This window comes from Ambystoma mexicanum, chromosome 6q (genome assembly GCF_040938575.1).
Source record: "Ambystoma mexicanum isolate Mex_15411 chromosome 6q, UKY_AmexF1_1, whole genome shotgun sequence".
NCBI classification, from domain to species: Eukaryota; Metazoa; Chordata; class Amphibia; order Caudata; family Ambystomatidae; genus Ambystoma; species Ambystoma mexicanum.
Window position 1 is genome coordinate 84,790,029 of NC_090937.1, and position 20,441 is coordinate 84,810,469.

Here is a 20,441-nt window from a genome sequence, read left to right on the forward strand (position 1 = left end):
GGGGGAACCTGGGGAAACACGGAAGGGGAGAGAGGGGGCTGGGGAGAACACACGAGGGGAAAAAACAATGGTGGCAGCCCAAGAATGGGCAGAAAAACACACACGGCCCACGGAGGGCTCAGATACCTGAAGCTGCGGGCCTGCAGTCACCGGCTCTGCCTTGATGAAGTGTTTCAAGGCGCAACGAGGCAAGGCAGGGGGAACAGAGGGAAGACAAACAATGATCCTATTAGGCCAGGTGTCATTCAGATCGCGCAAGTGCATGGGAGGGGGAAGTGGGAAAGTGCGGGGGAGGGGGAACAGTGCAGTACATGGGATAAATAAATAGCAATAAGTAAAAGTACGGCCAGCAGGTGGCAAGTGCAAGGGTAAGTGCAGACATCAGGTGTCAAGTGTTGGTAGTGGGACTTGTAGGGATACAGAAACAGTCCCCAAGTGCGGGGGTAGCCAGGAAGGCAGTGCAGGTGTGCAACTGGCAGGGGATGGGACCTAGGCCATAGATCAGAGGGTGGCTAGGTAACCAGTGCAGTGTCAGATTCAGCCAGGAAGTCTGCAGGGGAGAGGAGGAGAAAAAGCAGAAGCAAAGAGAAAGGTTTTGAGGTGTCTGCGGAACCGGAGAGGATTCTCCTCAAGTTTCAGGAAGGCTGTTCCAGAGGGAGGCCCCAGCAGAGGAAAGAGATCTACCACCAACTTGTTGCTTGGAGAAGCGACTGACCCTGAGGGAGATGGCGGCAGCTGAGCGAAGGGCTTGAGAAGGAAGATGTTTAGAAAGAGAGAGTTGAAGGTACTGAGGCCCCAGGACCCATAAGGCCTTGTGAACAATGCAGAGGAACCCACCAAAGAATGTACCTGGGCAAAAAAGTTATATCACATCTCCTCCCAGATTAACAGCTTGAGGCCTTGGCAACCGTGGTCAACCAAACCTAAGAACAAGAACTGGACTACACTTTGTATTGCGTTCCCCACTTGGACTACCTCTAATGGTGCCAGCATTATTGAAGCACATCCACAGACCATAGCCATTGTGCCTAGGTGGCAGGGCGGGAAAATGGGTTAGGTGGAGGTCCAATGGACCTGCTTCAAGATGGTAACCAGCAGAAGCACTGCAGCAACTGTAAGGGATCACTGAGAACTGAGACACCTGCATGGCGATAGGTGAATCGCAAAAAATCCACTTTCAAGTGGTGCACGGAACTCCAGGATGTTTCCAATGTAATTTAGCTCCTAGAAGCCCCACCACCATTTACCCTTGGATGTTCATCACCATTGTGTGCCCCGCTGTTACTACGCTCCAGGCTATACCCACTGCCATTTTCGTCCTATGTGTCACAAACGGATACTTCCCCCGCCCTCCACCCCGCCACTATGCTTTTGCTCATGGGTGTCCTCACTGCTTGCTTCTGGGAGTTGTCGATCATTATATGCTCCAAAGTGTGTCAACCACTGTCTGCTGTCTGGGGTATTACCCTCGCTGTGGCATGCTCCTGGATAATGAGAGCAGTGATTCAATTCCAATGTGCACCACAGCTTCAGATAGGATACTGCAAATGCCCATCTGGGTCTTGACTGCCCCCCACCCTAAGAGTCTACTTTCCACCTGTCAATAACACACTCCGCCAATGACATCCACACAAGGCAATTGTACATCCCCAACACAATAAATCAGACCTCTACATCTCTCCCATAAAATTGTTTAGCAGTCCAGTCCAACACAACCTTACACTATTTACACACAAGACTTGCCTCTCAATAGATACCTCAAGTGGCATCAACACAAATCCCTGTAAACATACCCAAATGCAGAACCTGGGTGCTTCCAGGCCTGAACACACCAACACAGCTGCAAACAATCTGTTTTTTGCCTTCATCCCTAATAACCACACCCAGCCCACCTCTTTTTCAGATTGCAAAGCACCAAGAAATCACACAATTGTCAGCAGAGAACAGTATAAACCCAATAACAGAGCAGAACAAACCAAGGAGAATTATGTCCGGAGGGTTCCGATTTGTAAAGCATCACTAAAATTTACATGAACATATTTAAAATAGGGTTTTAGCTTACCTCTAAATCTTTGTCACCAATAGACCAATCAACTCCTCCTTCCGCTGAAAAAAAGGGCATAGAACATTATGCTAAGGTATCACTTGACTGCTTCATGAATGGAGAAATGACATGTTAAATTAACCAGCACAGCCCAAGATCTGTGTTGTGCTCAGACATTCGCCCGTTCAATTGGTCATCCAATGTATGGCCTCACTTGAGGCAGTGGAAGGAATCAAAGGCAAAAGAATCAAAGGCAATTCTTCATGCGTAGATTATTCATATTCATTTGCCATTCTAAAATGAGAACATTTGTATAAAAGGTATCCAAGAACTAGGTTTGCATTTTCTACTGTTTCCTTACTTTGCAGGCCACTACTTTGCAGCCACTGCTTCATGTGTCATTTTGGTGGTTTGGGCTTCCCTCTGAATTTTAGTTCTTCAAAGTCAATAAAGTCAGCATTTATTTTTGTAATCCCAATACAGGGAGTAGCAGCTCACGAGTGATGGCATTGTGCTCATGGCCTCTTCACACTGTGTGCTGCCCAGAATTCAAAGAGGGTTAGACGATCACAGTTAAGGGCTAAAAGACCTAATTGGACTTAAAAAAGGGGATGGCACCTTAATTGATAAAGTGGTGCACCCTATATAGGACTTTGAACCAGGCCATTGGAAACACCCTGCCTGACAGCACACTTAAACGATTGTTCCATGTGCCGCAGAACACTGTGCAGTTAGTTACATATGAGAGACTTGTGGTTCCTATCACAGCCAGTCAATCCGCATGTCCCATTCCAATAGGCACACAGGTACATTCTGTTGTGGAAAGCCCCAATCTTCGCACCAGCAGGTACATAGGAAGGGGAAAAACAGCCATAGTTGTGTGGGTGTTTGGAAAAGAAGGCCCGAATTTGTAAACTGCTGGAAGGGAGGGAGCATTTGGATGAGAGAGAAGGGGCATTTGGACGAGAGAGAGGGAGAGGGGGACAAGAGTGAGAATGCTGTTAGGAAAGATTTTCTTTTTGCAACTTTCCCACCATAGATTCCTATGGAACCCCATTCTTTTTGCTCAGTGTTAGATCCTGTCATGACTGGTTGAAGGGAAGTGAAGCCTTCTCTTTTGCTAATTTATTACGGGGAAACTGATCAGTTCATCAGTCTATCAGTACTGGGAACCTTTGTTTCTTGAATTCTTGTATTTTTACATTAGTGCATTTTTAGAGACAGGATTTTTGGTGACTTTTACATGTTCCAAGGACAAGCTGGTGGCAGCAGTAAAATGTTTGTCTTTTTGCATTATTTCTGGTGTGCACATTTGAGATTAGCATGTACAGCTACTAAACGTGGCCATATATTTTAGTTTGGCCTTCCTCCTTCCTTCTCAGGTCAGGAAACTTCTTATAAAGGTTATGCACTTGCATGGTTGGGGGGCAGGGGTGCCAGCAACCCAGATAGGGTGGGGAAGTGCACCACAGAGGAGTAGGGGGAAGAGGGGTGAAGAGCACCATAGAGGGGCCGGGGAATGGGCGGGGAGGAGAGTACCCCAGAGGGGTGGGGGGAAAGCACCACAGAGAGAAAGGGGGGAGAGCACCACAGGGGGTGCAAGCGCCACAGAGAGAGAAAGAGTGCAAGCACCAGGGAGAGAGGGAGAAGAACAAGTTAATTTCTTACCTGGTAACGTTCTTTTGATGGGATGGTCCGACGACGTATTCCATATCTATGACGGGTAATGTCCACAGCTGTGCTGCTTCGGAAAATCTTCGGCGTCTGCGTCCTGCGTCCTGCGTCGATGACGTCGATGCGCCGTCCCCGAGGACCTCCTCCGACGGCTGACGTCACCCGATGTGATAAGTAGGACGCACGACGCCCGTAGCCTCAGTTGTAGTATTTTCCCCCAGAACATGTGCCACCAGTTTTCTGCCAGTCAGACACACAAGGCCTTGCGGAACGCAAGCTGCAATCGCAAAAGAAATTCTGCAGCGGGGAAGGTAGGGAGGGAGCGATATGGAATACGTCGTCGGACCATCCCATCGAAAGAACATTACCAGGTAAGAAAGTAACTTGTTCTTCGAGGGGATTGGGTCCTCCGACGTATTCCATATCTATGACAGTCTCCCAAAGCAGTACCAAGCAAGGAGGTGCGAAAAGAATTTAGAACACAAATTTAGCATGCCCAATCAAATTGCGGAATAAAGGACTGCCTTGCCAAAGGCCAGATCCTGCCCTCTGATGGAATCGAGGGAGTAGTGACGTACAAAAGTATGTACTGAAGCCCAGGTGGCTGCATCACAGATGTGACGAATAGGAACACCCCTCTGCAGGGCAGTAGACGCAGCCACTCCCCTGGTAGAATGGGCCCGCAAGCCAGCCAGAGGGTCCATACCCACCAAGCGGTAACATTCGGAGATAGCTAAAATAATCCAATGAGACAAAGTCTGTTTCGTCACAGCTTGTCCCAAACGCTTTCCAGCGTAATCAATGAAAGTTGATCATCCACTCTGACCCGGGACATGCGCGAAATATAAAAGCTCAACGCTCTCCGAGGATCAAGCCTATGGAGCCTCTCCTCTTCCTTACCAGGATGTGGAGGAGGATAGAACGCCGGAAGAACAACCTTCTGGCTCAAATGAAATTCCGAAACCACCTTCGGAAGAAAGGAAGGACGAACTCGAAGGACAACCCTGTCCTTATGAAACACAGTGAAGGGTGGCTTAACTGAAAGTGCCTGTAACTCACTCACTCTGCGAGCGGAAGTAACCGCAACCAAAAACACAGTTTTCAGAGTTAACAGTCTCAAAGGGCAAGAATGCAAAGGCTCGAACGGAGCACCCATAAGAAACTTAAGAACAAGGTTCAAATCCCAACCAGGCACCAGAAAAAGTAACGGAGGAAACACATTAGTGAGCCCTTTCAAAAACTGAGAAATTAAAGGAATCTTAAAATAGGAACATTCTTCAGACGAGCGCTTAAAGATGGACAGCGCTGCCAGGTAACCTTTAATGATCCCCACTTGCAAGCCCCTGTGGGCCAAGGAAAGCAAAAAAAGACAGAACCACGGGGATGTCGCACTCAAAAGGATCCACATTCTTAACTCTGCACCAGTCGCAGAACTTTCTCCAACGGCAATGGTACAGAGACTTTGTTGCCGGCCACCTGGCCGAGAGCAACACCTCCATCACGTCTTCAAGGAGGTCCCAATCCTTATACCTCAACCTTTCAGAAGCCAAGCGTGAAGGTTGAGGGATCTGACCTCTGGATGGAGAACCTGACCCCACTCCCGTGAGAGCAGATCGTCTCGGTAGGGAAGACGACGTGGAGGGCAGATGGACAAGTCGAGAAGATCAGGGAACCACGTCCTCCGGGCCCACACCGGAGCAATGAGGATCATCCGGGAACCGAACCTCCGCAGTACTTGCGGGATGACGGGGACTGGAGGAAACGCATACAGTAGTGGGAATGACCACTCCACCACAAACGCGTCTCCTAAGGCTCCTTTTGGAGGAAATTCCCGCGAGCAGAACCTTTCACACTTCCGGTTGACACTGGAGGCGAAGAGATCCACTTGAGGGGTCCCCCAAAGGGCGAAGATCTCCAGGAGAATCTCCTGAGCCAGCTCCCACTCGTGAGAGATCGTGCTCTGCCTGCTCAGAGCGTCCGCCGTCTCATTGTCGTCTCCGGCCAGATGAACAGCCAAGATCGAAACTTCCTGCTGGATGGCCCAGAACTCGAGCAGCATCGCCTCCCTGCACAGAGGAAGTGACCCTGCCCCCCCCCCTTTTTGTTGAGGTAGTGCATGGCCACCGTGTTGTCCGTTAGAATCAGGACGCTCTTTCCTCGCACAGTCGGCAGAAAAGCCTTCAGGGCAAGCCTGACGGCCCTCAGCTCCAACAAATTGATATGGAGTCTGGACTCCGACGGAGACCAACGACCGCTGACTGTCAACTCGTTGACATGAGCTCCCCATCCCGTGAGGGATGCGTCCGTCACGATCGTCACCTCCGGCCAGGGCAGCCAAAATGGGGGCCCCCTTCATCAGATTGCCTTCGACGGCCCACCACAGAAGGTCGTGGGCGACTGTTAGGACACTTACCTGGCCTTCTCGTCGCGTCCGTCCCCGGACGTGGCAGTTGTACCCATATTACCGGCTTGGGAAGCGTGGCTGTAGGCAGCGGGCCAGCGCTCGACACCTTTGCTTGCATGCGCGAAACCCGCGGGTAACCAGGAACGGGCAGACAAGCTTGTGTTCCAAGCCTCGTTCTGGGGCCCACTCAGCCGCTACGCATGCGCAGCCCCGCTAGCGTTCCGAGCCTCGCTTTCGTGCCGGACGCTGTAAATAGCGTCCGGCACTTTACAGATTGCGTCTTAACGCGGTTTGTTCCCCACTTACCGTCGCTTGGTGCCTTTGTATCAGGTTCCTGCTCCTTGACTCCTGCTTCCTTGTCCGGTTCTCTGGCCTTTTGGGCTGCCTTAGCTCCTGTTGGGTTCCTTCCTTGGTTCCTGCCTTCCAGGTTTCCCCTCTACTCCTGGGTTCATTTCTGTTGGGATTAGTTTTCCTTGGCTCAGTGGCCCTTAGGAGTTTGTGGGTCCCTCCTCCTGGCTTTCTCCCCTCTCCTTGGGCCTTCCTGTTCCCTGGGTTCCACTCTCTTCCTGATCTCCCTGTTTGCCTGGATCTTCCTTGCCCGTTTGGCTCTGGGTGCCAGCCCTCCTTATCAACTGCCTTGGTGGATCGTGCCTGGACATCTTTGAAGACCTTTTCAATTCTCCAGCTTGTGAACCTCTACCGGACCATACCAGCTCAACACCTCATCACCTCCCTGTCAGTGCTTGCACTGTCCCGGCGTCACTTTAATCCGCAGGGAGGTGACCCAGTGGCGTCGGGAGATGATTCCAATCCATCCCTGTTCCATTAGGGTTGGGTCGGGGTGGCTTCCTAGCGTTACAATTTCTGCATTCTATTTGAAGGTCTACCAGTCTGGCGTCACCGGCGAGACCAGCAACTGAAACTTCAGGTACGCAGCGCTCCAGAGACGCGCAGCTTAACAGCGACCGAGTGCGGCACCTGAACAGGGTCCGACAGCCTGCCAGAGGACTGAGACCACTGGAGCTTGAGTGCCCACTGCAAAGATCTCATCCGCAGACGAGCCTCTGGCACCAGAAGAATGCAGGATGCCATGAGGCCGAGCAGTCTCAAGAACTCGGACGCTGGGAGATTCTGGGCAAGTTGAAACTTGTGCACCATCTCCTGAATGTGAAGAGCCCTCACCTGGGGAGGAAAACACTGCCCCAGGGATGTGTCGAGCATTGCTCCGATGTACTGGAGTCGCTGTGTTGGTGTCAAATGGGACTTCTTTAAATTGAGGGAGAAGCCCAGCTTGTGAAGGGAGTGGCAGGTGACGGACAGATGATCCAGGACTTGCTCGGGAGAGCTCCCCCTGATCAACCAATCGTCCAGGTAGGGGTAGACGTGAATCCCCCCTTTCCAGAGATGCGCTGCCACCACCACCATGAGCTTGGTGAAAACCCTCGGGGCAGAGGTCAATCCGAATGGCAGGACCCGAAACTGAAAGTGCGAGTCGCCAACCGCGAACCTCAGGTACTTCTTGTGCTTGGGATGGATCGGCACATGGAAGTAAGCGTCCTTGAGGTCGAGAGACACCAACCAATCCTGAAGTTGAAGGGCCTGGAGGACTTGAGAGAGAGTAACCATCTTGAACTTGTCCTTCCTGAGGAGTTTGTTCAAACCGCGCAAGTCCATGATGGGTCTCAATCCTCCGTCTTTCTTCGAAATAAAAAAATAATGGGAATACCATCCCTTGTTCTTCTCCGCAACAAGCACCAGTTCTATAGCGCCTTTCTCCAGCAGGGCTTGAATTTCCTGCGCAAGGAGCGGATCCGGACTCTTCAAAAGAGAGGTTCCCAGGTGGATTGTCGTGAGGCCTCTCCCGAAAGGGAAGACAGTAGCCGTGGGTTATGATCTCCAGAACCCACACATCTGAAGTAATGGCTCGCCACTCTACAAGATGCTGCGCCAGCCTTCCCCCAACCGGCGAACCATGGGAACTGGCCTCATGACTGAGTGGTAGCAGCTGCGGAGTTGCCTGAGGGCAAAGAGGCAACTGCCCGAGCGGCCTTGGCACCTCGAGTACCCTTGTTTCCACCTCTGGCACTCTTACGGTGGCCTCTTTGACTGCTAGCTCCTCTCGCTTTACTGAAGGACGAGTAATAGCGAAAGGAACCTCCCCCCCATTGCTGTCCCCTAGGATGAAAAGGCGGAGGTTGTCGAACTGCAGCGCCCAACGACTTTGCTGCAGCTTTGGAGGTCTGCAACCTCTCAAGGCTCTCGTCAGCCTTGCTGCCAAAAAGATGTTCACCGTCAAAGGGCATGTTGAGGAGCCGGGACTGCACATCAGGAGCGAACCCAGACTTCCGCAACCACGCAAACCTGCGTATTACGGTGCTCGCCGCCTTGGACCGGCTGTGCCATGTCCAAACCCGACTGAACGGCCTCACACATGGCATCCTTGCCATCCTGAACCATAGCAAGGAAACCATCCCGTTCGTCCCCTTCGGGAATATGTTCAGCCGCTAATGCAACACAGTTCCACAGAGTGTGTGTGAAACGAGACAAGGCACATATGGAGTTGGCTGCCAGAAGCGCCATACCCCCTGAAGTAAACACTTTCTTCGCCCAGCCGTCAAAACGTTTGTCGTCCCTATCCGGAGGGATGGTAGGATACGACGCCTGCTTTGCCGGGGCCGTAGCCGCCTGCACCACCAAACTCTCCGGAGTGGGGTGCCTGGACAAGTAGCAGGGGTCGCTACTGGCTGGACGGTATTTTCGTGACAAAGACTTGCCAACTGCCGGGAGACTCTCCGGAGCAGTCCAAGCCACCGCCACCCTTCTCTGCAGAGCCATATGAAACGGCAATACCGGGTCAGTGGGGGGGACCAAGATCAAGGATGTCCATGAGATCATCCTGAATGAACTCCCCTGGGGGAGCCGACCAACCCAAGTACTCGGTGACCCGAGACATAAGGCGCTGATATGAAGAATCGGCATGAGTGCCAGGCTCCGGCCTACAAAACTCCACCTCCGGAGAGGTGTCCAGTCCACTGGCATCATGCAGTGACTGCCTCAGGTCATCAAACTGGCTATGGCCCGAGATAAGCTCACCTGGTACCGTAACCGGAACCAAGCCTTGATCAGAGCCTTCATCACCCTCTGAAATGTACTCCAGGCGGTGAGAGGAAGACACCTGGGGACCAAAGCTATGCCTGACCTTAGCCAGAGCCTTTCTAGGGGCAAAACCCCGTGCCACGGGGCCCCTCCGACACTACTGCCTAAAAAGGCATTGAGGGCGCCGAACGAGTCGGCGCCGGCAGAAACGGCGTCGACATCGAGCGAATCGGCGTCGACGTCAGCTGCAGCGCTGCCAGCATCGACGGCGTTGACACAGGCCTCGAAGCCGGAGCTCCGAGCGTGTCTCTCGATGACCTAGGCGCCGACAGCGTCGACGACCCCCTTGGAGGCGGAGCCTCGAGAGAAATCGACGACGACCTCGGCGCCACAGGCGTCGACGTCTTCTTCGAAGACAGTACAGGATCACGCGGTCTCGAGCGCGTCGAAGACCGGGACCTGGAACGGGCATGGCGAGAACGGCTACCCTTGTCCAAGCAGGACCTTTCCCACGAGCCGTGCCGACCACCCGAGCCAGAAGGCGTACGAGCGGTGTCTCTCGACCGGTGCCGACCGAACCCACTCGGAGGCACGGACGGACCGGTGCCCTGCGATTCAAGAATCGCTAACATCTGCTTCCCGAAGGATGCCCATTCCTCCGGTGTCGCTTGCATGGTGGGATAAGCGACCCGCCGACGGGCGGAGTCCTCGGAAGAGGACGGGGAAGGCGACCGATGCCGGCGCTCCCTAGAATGCCTCGAAGAGGCGGAGGTGTGGCGAGACCGACTCCTGGAAGGAGACCCACTGGACTTCCGACGATGATGCGGAGAGTCGCCTCTCGAGTCATCCGTCGAAAGCCCCGTAGACCTCGACTTCCGGGGCTTAGACACCCGACCTACCGACAGCTTCTTCTTGCGTTTCCGCAAGGCCTTGGCCGTGAGCGACTGGCAGTCGACACAATTGTCCGTATCGTGGGCCTCCCCGAGGCACCAGAGGCAGGCGTCGTGCGAGTCCGTGACCGACATCTTGGACCCACAGTCCCCGCATTTCTTGAAGCCCGGACGCGGGGTTGAAGACGAAGTAGACATCGCCACGAACAGGTTTTCACAAAAACCGAACAGATTCAACGAACCGAGAAGAATATAGCAAACTCCAAAGAGTCGAGGCGTACCGAGATTCACGAAGCGAACACGTTTGCGGAAAAAACGGAACTGAGGCTACGGGCGTCGTGCGTCCTACTTATCACATCGGGTGACGTCGGCCGTCGGAGGAGGTCCTCGGGGACGCCGCATCGACGTCATCGACGCAGGACGCAGATGCCGAAGATTTTCCAAAGCAGCACAGCTGTGGACATTACCTGTCATAGATATGGAATACGTCGGAGGACCCAATCCCCTCGAAAGAAAGATTGATTGCACCAGAGAGAAGAGTGAGAAAGAGTGAGCGCTAAAGAGCATTTGTGACAGAGGGAGACAGAGAGAGAGAGAAACAGAGAGAGAGAGACACAGAGACAGAGAGAGAGAGAGACAGAGAGAGAGAGAGACAGAGAGAGAGAGACCCAGAGAGAGAGAGAGAGAGAGAGAGAGAGAGAGACAGAGACAGACAGAGACAGAGAGAGAGAGAGACAGAGAGAGAGAGAGACACAGAGAGAGAGAGAGACAGAGAGACAGAGACAGACAGAGAGAGAGAGAGAGACAGAGACAGAGACAGACAGAGAGACAGAGAGAGAGCGACAGAGAGACACAGAGAGAGAGCGAGCGACAGAGAGCGAGAGAGAGAGCGACAGAGAGCGACAGAGAGAGCGACAGAGAGAGCGACAGAGAGAGCGACAGAGAGAGCGACAGAGAGAAACAGGGAGAGAGAGCAGAGGGCCAGCAAGAGAGAAAGCGAGAGCACCAGCCTTGATTGGGTTAAGCTAAACTCTCGGGAGCTGATTTTACTCCGTGGCATAATGTGAATGAAAGGTGTAAGGTTTTTCCGCTATTCATTCAAGCCACACCACATTTGTGCCCATTTGTATGGTGGAGTGGAGGGGCATAACACAACTTGCGTTCCAGCTGCCTCCCTTCTTCACTGCCATACCAATGCCCCAGAATGCAGTTTCACGCGGGTGCAAATGCTGGGTATCTCTATGGAGCCTGGTGTGTACAATTCAATGCTGCCTACCATGCGCTCATGGTCAAAATATGGTGGCTGAGAGCCGCCTACGTGTAGGTGTACACGTAATGGATCCCCACTGCCAAATTACTCACTGGAGCAAAATTAGCTGCTCTGTCTTTTCCCTGTTCACCATAATTGAGAAGAAATAGAACTAGATCCTGTGTGCCAGTCTGCTTTCTATAGGTTTGACAGAACAATGTGGGAGAAGGTTATCTACAGGGAAGAGCCAAAGATCTGATTCACTACATCGCTTAGAGGCTGGTTAACTGCTGAAGTGGGAGAGTGATGGGGCTAAAGAAGAGAACCTTGTTATGGTTCAATTAGTGTTGATGTGCTAATGGCTAGATGTGGGGAGGCTGCCTGTTGGTGGTGGGCAATGTGAAACCCTACATATACCTGCCACAGCCCGCTTACTGATGGGTCCCATTCTACTAGCCCACATTGCCACTTTTAATACCCACACTTTATATCCATCTGATACATTGCATCCCATCATGTACAACAAAACAAGCATCTGTGAGTTGGCAGATGAGTCAGGGGTAAACATTTTAAGTTGCTAGTCAGACAAAAAAGTCACTTGCCACCTTAATTCTCCACATGAATACAGCACACAATTTCTTACTCGCTCAGTGTCAATTATCCTTAGCCAGTGGCTAGTCACCAAATGCAATGAAAGACATGGTCAGTCTGTTACATCCACTCATTAACATGAGCTAAATGCAAAGGGTTAAAAGAGGTAAGGGCATTTAGCTCAGATCAACAGCCGCTTGAAATTTGAGAACCACAGTCACCTATTTCACTTTCCTTAGTATATTGGCAGGCAATCTGAGAGTCGCTTCAAACCTCACTTTAGCATGCTCAGGTGCTGTGCTCAGTAGGCGGCAAGGCATTTGGGAGGCGTTTGTCAGGGTAGGGGCCAGAATCCCAGCTCCTTTACCCAGAGGTCTACCCTGCTGTCTTCCCACAAAACCCAAATTCCTCTTAGACAAAATGAAATCCCATGTTCTACCCAAGCCACCAAGCACCCAAACTCACCAGGTTTTTAGGCAGCACAAGGAATTCAGTATAAGGGTAATGTTGCAGCTGTGTAGGGGGGATGAAACGAGGAGCAGAAAAGATTGAAGGTAAAGTGCGGATTCCTCAAAAGTGCAGCACATAGGACTTAAAGGGTGTTGAGCAGCTACAGGATGGTGAAGACCAGTATGCCTGCAGTGAAAGAAAGGGGATGTGGGCTAGGGAGGGGGGGGGCTTAGGATGGACATTCCAATAACAATGCAAACTCGAGTTTGCAGGGTCTCTGGCCCATTGCTACGGAAGAATCTCTGGTCAATTTCATTACAAGCTGTTTGCAGAATCGTACTAACACTGCAACTCTAAAATCCCGACTGCGCTTTTACTGCGCTGTCGGCATTTTAGAGAATGGGGACTCCCATTATTGCACCCACAAGGTGAGCAGGGTTTGCAGTAATGGGAGTTAGGGGTTGTATGAGTGTCCCCCACTTACCATTATGGTAAATAGGGGGGCAGTAAAAAGAAAATGTAAAAAAAAAAAAAAATGACCCAGCGGCGTCCGCATCGCCCCCGTAAGGGGGGGGGAACTGACGCTGCATGGTACAAGGGAGTCAGCGGCACGCACAGAAGTGCGCCGCGTTAAAGCTAAGTGGGGTAGGGGTTGGGATCTATCAGATCACTGTGCCGCGCCGTATTTGGCGTCAACATTTCCATCAAAGCAGTTATGTGCGGCAAAGTGATGGCAGATTCCTGTTTGCCACTACTAGATGATGGAGCCATGCTTCAGACACTCCAATTTTAAGGACTGACCTTCCAATGGTAGGGAGGGACCGTCAGGGATTAGCATACACACAAGGCGTGAGCTGTTCCCCAAAGGAGGATTCCTGGAGCCAAGAAGGGACTGCTTCACCTTTTAATAGCTATTTACCTAACAAAAGAGAGAAAGGGCATTTCTACCATAAGTGGAGTGTTGGCTGAATTGTGCACTTTGAAAGAAAGGCATGACATCAACAGTAAGAAAGACACAAGTGACCACAAGGGTGTTTATTGAACTTCAAATAGGGTTTGAAAAACGCCCATCTAATCCTAAATCTACAGATGGGAGCAAGCTACGACCATCAAATAATAATAATGCAGTCCTAGTGGTGTCTTGTCAAAATAAAAGCCTATACTAATAAACCTATTGCCAATCCTTACCTCTAAATACAAATAGTGTGGAAAACAGTGTTCCCCACGTTTTCAGCACAGGACAAGGCGCTGCACTCTGGCCTAGCACAGTCTATGGCTTCTCTCGCACAAGGATACAGTTCAATCATTAGCATCATGGCCTTCCCTGCCCAAGTCTCTTAGCCTTTTAAAGTCTCTTCTTCTTGAGGGCCTGATGCAACAAGTTATTTTCCTTTCCTTTTAAGATGTGAACGGAGGATAGCACAGGGGCAACACGCTGGCCTTGGAAGCAAGACCATGCAGATCAACAGAGGTTCGAGATACCAAACTCAAGTACGGTATAAGGCATGTTCTAAAAAAAATGACTAAATACATTTCACAATTACTCAATTTTTCATACGATTCACTATTCACCTTGGATCCGCCTCAGCCAGGCTCAGAAGATCTTCTTTAACACACTGTTCAATTAGTCTCCCTTCGCCGGGCTCGGACCAATTTCAATTTAACTTTTTTAAACACAAACTTGCTTTAACCAAAAGCTTTAAGCTGATCTCCCTCTGCCGGGCTCGGACCAACTTCATCTAGTTTATTATCAATTTTCTTTATGCTGTTAACATCGAAGACTTTCGAATGTGCACAAGATTTTGCTTGACCCATTGCAGGACCACTTCGATTCACAATTCTTAGTCACTTTCTCGCTTTTGCCACCTTTCAGTTGGATACCTTACAGAGACTTATGAATGAGAATGCACGTGGTGCCGGACCACTCTGTTTAAGGTATCGTATATTGACTTCAAAGTTCAATCACTCATCTGTTCAATTTTATATGCGTTGATTATCACATAAACTTCATACACTGTTCGCTTCAGCGTTCACTTTACAAAGTTGCTGCTTACAACCTTGGCTTCAACAAAGACCGGTCTGGTATCAGTCTCCCCAACTCACCGGCTGTGCTGACTTCACTGGTGCTGCTTTGGTGTAGGAGCCAAGGACAGTACCATGGGGGCAAGCGATTCTCCCCGCCTTGACCATCGACGCGGGAGAGCCCGGGTACCTCCGACACACAATGCAGGATTCTACAGCCTTGTTTCCTGGTCTTACGGTTTCTAATCTTAAAAGGTGGATGAAAGTAACGGTTCCTCGCCAAAAAAGTCAGGGGCACTTCCCTCCTCGCGATCCCATTCTATTTTACCCTTTTTCACCTTGTATTAAACTGCCATCTTGAAACTGCTGCTTCCTTGTGTGCTTAGCCTCACTCAGAGTGTGCTCTCAAGCTCCGCCTTTTATCCGTGTGGGGCAGTGTAATGCAACTCAGGTGTTTGTGTAATGGTCAGTAATTGACTGACCATTGAATTGGGACATGTCAGGAATACGGCTCGGGACGGGGGGGCGGTGTTGCGCACATTCAAGATGGCCGCCTAGTGTAGGAGCTCCAGCCCAGAAGAATTCCTTATCGGAATAAAATCCTGTCAGAACCGTCTCTAGTGTGGAAATATAGCAATATTCTTATAGCTAAAGCTCTGCTGAACATGCTGGTACAAAATCGCTGAAAATCGGAGCCGGGGTGAGGAAATATCCGACTACGCAGTTTGGCGGCTGGTGGAGGCCTGCGGGGCCCTCTGTGAGCGCCGCGGAGGCCCGGCCGAGAGCTGGAGTGGGGAGGTGCGCCGCGCGACGCACGATAGCCCGCCCATGAGGGAGAAGGAGGGCTCGACCGCCCGGGAGGAGCCGAGCCGGTTCCCTGCTCGCGATCTCTCCCCGGGTCCCAATTGGAGGGGTCGGACCCTGCGGGAGAGGAAACGCGGAGGCGCTGAATTACATCGCTGTCGCGGAGCCGCAGCGGCTGCCGGGCCCGACTCCCTGCCTGCGGCTCTGCGTGGGACGCGGCCTCCTCCCTGCCGGAGGGACTGCAGCTGGGACACGGCTCGGCCCTGACCCGCGGTCCCCTGGGTGGAGTCGGAGCTGGATTGCGACACCCACCAACAGGTCACGTGCTGGCCCGGGGGCGAGGGAGGCCGGGGTCTGCCCCCCCACCCACGTGAAATCAAGTAAGTGCTGCGTGGTGCGGGAGTGGGTCCCCCACTTCAGTGAGGGGAAAAGAGGATTGTGGTGGCCGCGACAAAGGAAGGCCCTGCGCAGCGCCCTGAAACTGAGACCTGGGCCCACTCCGTATTGACCCCACTGACACAGGGGGCGGCGAATCCGCGGCGCTCCGGGCTGCCTCGGTGCCCCACCTTACAACACCCTGAGACTTTCAAGTGCACCATAAAGGCTCACCGAACAGCGTCCTGGTGGAGAACCACACGGCCAGCAGTGATCACAGGCCCTATACTGTGCCGTATAATACCAAAACACATTGGGATCCACGGGTGAAGCCCTTTAACACGTATTCTGGCGTGGAAGTGGGTGAGGCCTTCACCAGCACAACATTGGGTAATTACATCCTTACTATCAACGGTAAGCCAGACGATAAGGGCAGATACACCGAAGGGTACCCCCTCTCCGCATCACATGGGCCGCACCAAGAAGAGGGGGGCAGGTGGGAAGAAGATTGGCCCAATGGACACCTTCACCAGCTCACAACCGCAAGGAGCAGCTGACGGGGAGCCACAACTGCCGGATGGGCAAGAGACTGACCCGATGGAACGACTAGCAACGCTGGTAGAGAACGGATTCATGGCTATGAACGTAAAACTAGACGATATAGTGGCGACAATCGGATCCTTAAAGGCGCGTGTTGAAAAAGAAAGCGCACGTGTTACGGAGGCGGAAAACAGAATAAGTGCAAGCGAAGACACGATACTACAGCACAGTCGAGATATAGCTCACCTCCAAACTGAATTGCACAAAACACAAAACAAGTGCGAGGACCTTGAATCAAGATCCCGGCGAAACAATATCCGGATTGTCGGGGTGTCGGAACAGTTTGGCAAGGGCCTCATGGAAAGACAAGTTGAAGCATTGCTGAAATAAATCCTGGGCGCCGACTCCTTCTCGGATCACTTTCTGGTTGAAAGAGCCCATCGCACCCTAGCACCACTTACGAAACCAGGAGCCCCCCCTCGAACTATAATTGCCCGCCTCCTAAACTAGAAAAAGGAACTTTACAATACGAAGAAAACAAAATCCACATATACCCGGATTTCTCGACCAGCGTGCAAATGCAAAGGAGATCATATGAAGGGGTGAAGAGGCAGCTACGTATGCGAAATGTACCCTATGCACTCATCTTCCCGGCAAAACTGAGAATACAGCATGGGGGACGGGCTCACTTCTTTGAGAATCCCACAGAAGCTATGTCTTACGTGGAGTCTTCCATTCCACTGCCCCCCGGAGACCGAATGGCGAACCAAAACACAAATTCGTAACTGAAGAGTGAGAGGCGAGACCTGGCAGAGCGAGAAGAGAGGCTGAGGCATAATGGCCTGCCGCACGGTGAGAAATTGGAAATTATACGATTTAGACGGACTGAACAATAACTGTTGTTATTTCTGGACTGTGGGCCCTGGCTTAGAGCGCGCCAGTGGGCTGCAATCAGTGACCCTCAGGAAAGTTCCACATGCTTCAGGGACTGTTTATTGCGGGGCAGCATTGTCATGTTGGGATTGAAGATGAGGGTGGGGTTTAACATGTTGTAAGACTAAGCGAGGAGGGAGGGGGAAAGTTTGGGAACTGGGACTCAGTTGGAGGAGTCTCACAAGTTAAAAAACGTGGTGACATTGCAACACATGGAACTCTCCTAAATAGCAGCAAGGCAAAAAATGTAAACGGGAAATACGGATATGGCTAATCCGGTTAAGGCAGCCCGAGGGCTTAGATTGAAACTACTCACTTGGAATGTCCGGGGGCTGAACAACCAAGCCAAATTGAGGAGAGTGGGAGCCTATATTACTCGACATCAGCCCCACATTGTCATGTTACAGGAAACTCATGCACTCCAGAAGGTCAATGCAGAGTTCTTGAAAGGGTGGGGTGCTCACAGGTATTGCACGGAATACTCCTCACAGGCAAGAGGGGTACTGACCCTGATACACCCATCAGTTGGGTTCCAGTTTGGGAGGAGTAAAATAGACCCACTGGGTCGCTACGTTATAATTTGGGATAACGTCAAGGGTGAGGAGTTGATTTTCATTAATACATATGGTCCAAATATAGACGACCCTGAGTTCTACATAAACGTACTACATGAGATTGGTGCGTGTGGGTGCGAACAAATAGTGTGGGGAGGAGATTTCAACACTATTTTAGACACAAAACTAGATCGTTCAACATCCACACATAGGAACCCCTCGAAAACAGCCAACACTCTGCAACAAATCATCTTACAGCTGCAGCTTGTGGACGCCTGGAGGGCACTCCACCCCCTAAAACGACAGTATTCCTTTTACTCCTCAGTACATGACACTGAGTCCCGCATTGACTATTGGCTGGTGTCGGCGTCTCATGCACCAAATTGATGAAAGTGAAATATTTCCCCGCACCCTATCAGATCATTCCGGTTAGACATGACATTAAAAAACCTTAAACCCCCGTCCAGGAGATGGAGAATGCCTTACGGCATCTTTAAGGATCCTGGGGTGGTAGATGAACTACATACTGAAGTTGAATTATTTTTTGAGACCAATAAGGGTTCGGTAAATAGCCCCTTGACATTATGGGAAACATTTAAAGCATGGGTGAGGGGTATCCTGATCTCCAAATCCACGGGGCTATTGAAAGTGGTCAGGAAAGAACTTGGGGAGGTTGAGAGGCGGTTGGGGGAACTAGAACAACAATATACATCCTTGCATGAGGACAACACCCTTGCGTACATTAACAGCAACTTACAAGAATTTAATAAACTTGCTAATAGGGAGTTGCTGTATATGGCCACTCCGGTCAGAGCATGCTGATATGGCGAAGGGAACAAGGCAGGGCGCACACTGGCTAACCTGCTGAAAGCTGACAGAGGCCGCACCCTGATATCCAGCATAGTAGGGAGTGACGGCACAGTACAGACAAACGAGGAGGATATAAATGGGGAATTTGCCCGTTTTTTATAGAGACCTCTATGCTAATCATGACCTAAAAACCCCCAGTGATATCCAAATTTATTTAGATGGTATAACTCTTCCGAAATTGATTGCTGAGAACAAGCTACAGCTAGACCAACCCCTTACAATTGAGGAAATCAAGGAAGCAATTAAATCATTGGCCAACGGGAAGGCCCCTGGCTCAGACGGTCTGGGAATCGAACTGTACAAGGAGCTAAGTGAAGAACTTGCCCCGATATTACTGTCCATGTGGGAGGAGGCCACGGAGGTAGGAACACTGCCACCATCCATGAGAGAGGCTATAATCACGGTACTCCCTAAACCCAGACGACCCCCCCAATGAGATGTCCTCGTACAGGCCCCTGTCCCTTATAAACTGTGATGCTAAAATATTCACAAAGATCCAGGCCAATAGCCTCCTACCACACATGCCGGTACTAGTACACCCTGATCAATGCGGGTTCATCCCCACTAGATCTACAGCGCTTAATCTGCGTAGACTGTTTGGCGTAATGGCCCAAATCAAACCGGAGGCCCAGGCGGTAGCTGTGTCCCTAGATGCCGAAAAGGTGTTTGACTCTGTGTCATGGACATACATGTTCATGGTGCTTGGTAAATTCGGGCTGAGGCCCAGCTTTTTGAACTATGTCAAGGTACTGTACACTAACCCGGGAGCCAGGGTGTTAACTAACCACACTGTCAGATTGGTTTGAGTTGAAGAGGGGTACTAGACAGGGCTGCCCGTTCTCCCCCATACTGTTTGCTCTCACCATGGAACCTGCTGCTGCAGCAATTAGGGAACATCAGGAACAGAGGGGCATACGTATGGCGGGCCTCACCCAATCGATATCCCTGTACGCAGATGACACCCTATTGTACATCCGAGAGCCTGACACACATCTGGGTCCAGTAATGGAAGAAATGCACAAATTCGCATTATACTCAGGGTACAAGACTAATCGATCTAAGTCTGAAATCTTCCCCCTGACCTCTGCTACCACTTGCCCAAACAACACACATGGTCTAAAGTGGTCCCCTGACAAGATTAGATATTTAGGGGTTATCGTTTCTGGAGACAGAACATCTCTATTTTTGAACAACCATGATGCCCTACTCACTACAATTGCCACTAAACTCCGCTTCTGGGCTAAACTTCCCATTTCACTCATAGGTTGGGTCGCCATATTAAAAATGGTCATCCTTCCTAAGCTATTGTACATATTTACTAACGTCCCAATTTGGCCTGGTAGGAGGTTCTTTGACACACTCCGGTCCTTGGCGGTGGAATTTATCTGGTGCAAGGGGGCGGCCAGGATGAAGTGGGAGAAAATGGTGGAGCCATATAATAAAGGTGGCATAGCAGCTCCCGACTTTGAATTATATTATCGAGTTGCACAAGCCCAATTTGTTAAGCACTGGTATGACGAACACGACACCTCACCCCATATTTGTCTTGAAAAACATGCAGCGCGCCCGACCGACATAAGGTCAGTCATCTTTAAAGTCAAACACAGGGACGACTGCCCATTTGATCCAGTTAGTACGACAGCGCAAGCATGGTTCAAACTTTCCAAAGGCTTGGGGTAAAGACACCTTATTATGCTGAGGCCCCCTTCTGGAAATTACCAGGCAGAACACCCTCATACGATCCAGGTATACAAAATTAATGGGACCCAGATGAAGAATTCAAAATTAAGGACATATTTCCCAATGGTAAATTTATAACGTTGGAAGACTTCAAAATAGGGATGGGGAGGGACCAATGGATGATTCTGCAATTTCATAGAATGAGATTGGCCTTTAAGGCCAGGTGGCCAACGTTCCCTGACGAGCCCCCACCACACCCATGCCT

General features: G+C 51.0%; 1 protein-coding gene across 2 annotated transcripts in view; it reads right to left on the bottom strand.

Annotated features, from left to right (window-relative positions):
* ZCCHC7 (zinc finger CCHC-type containing 7) overlaps positions 1-20,441 on the bottom strand; it is a 607,337-nt gene that overhangs the window by 482,278 nt on the left and 104,618 nt on the right. For both annotated transcript variants that reach the window (XM_069630519.1, XM_069630520.1), the window contains exon 3: positions 2,063-2,106. In XM_069630519.1, the coding sequence (XP_069486620.1) occupies positions 2,063-2,106 (44 nt within the window). The remainder of the gene's footprint in view (positions 1-2,062; positions 2,107-20,441) is intronic.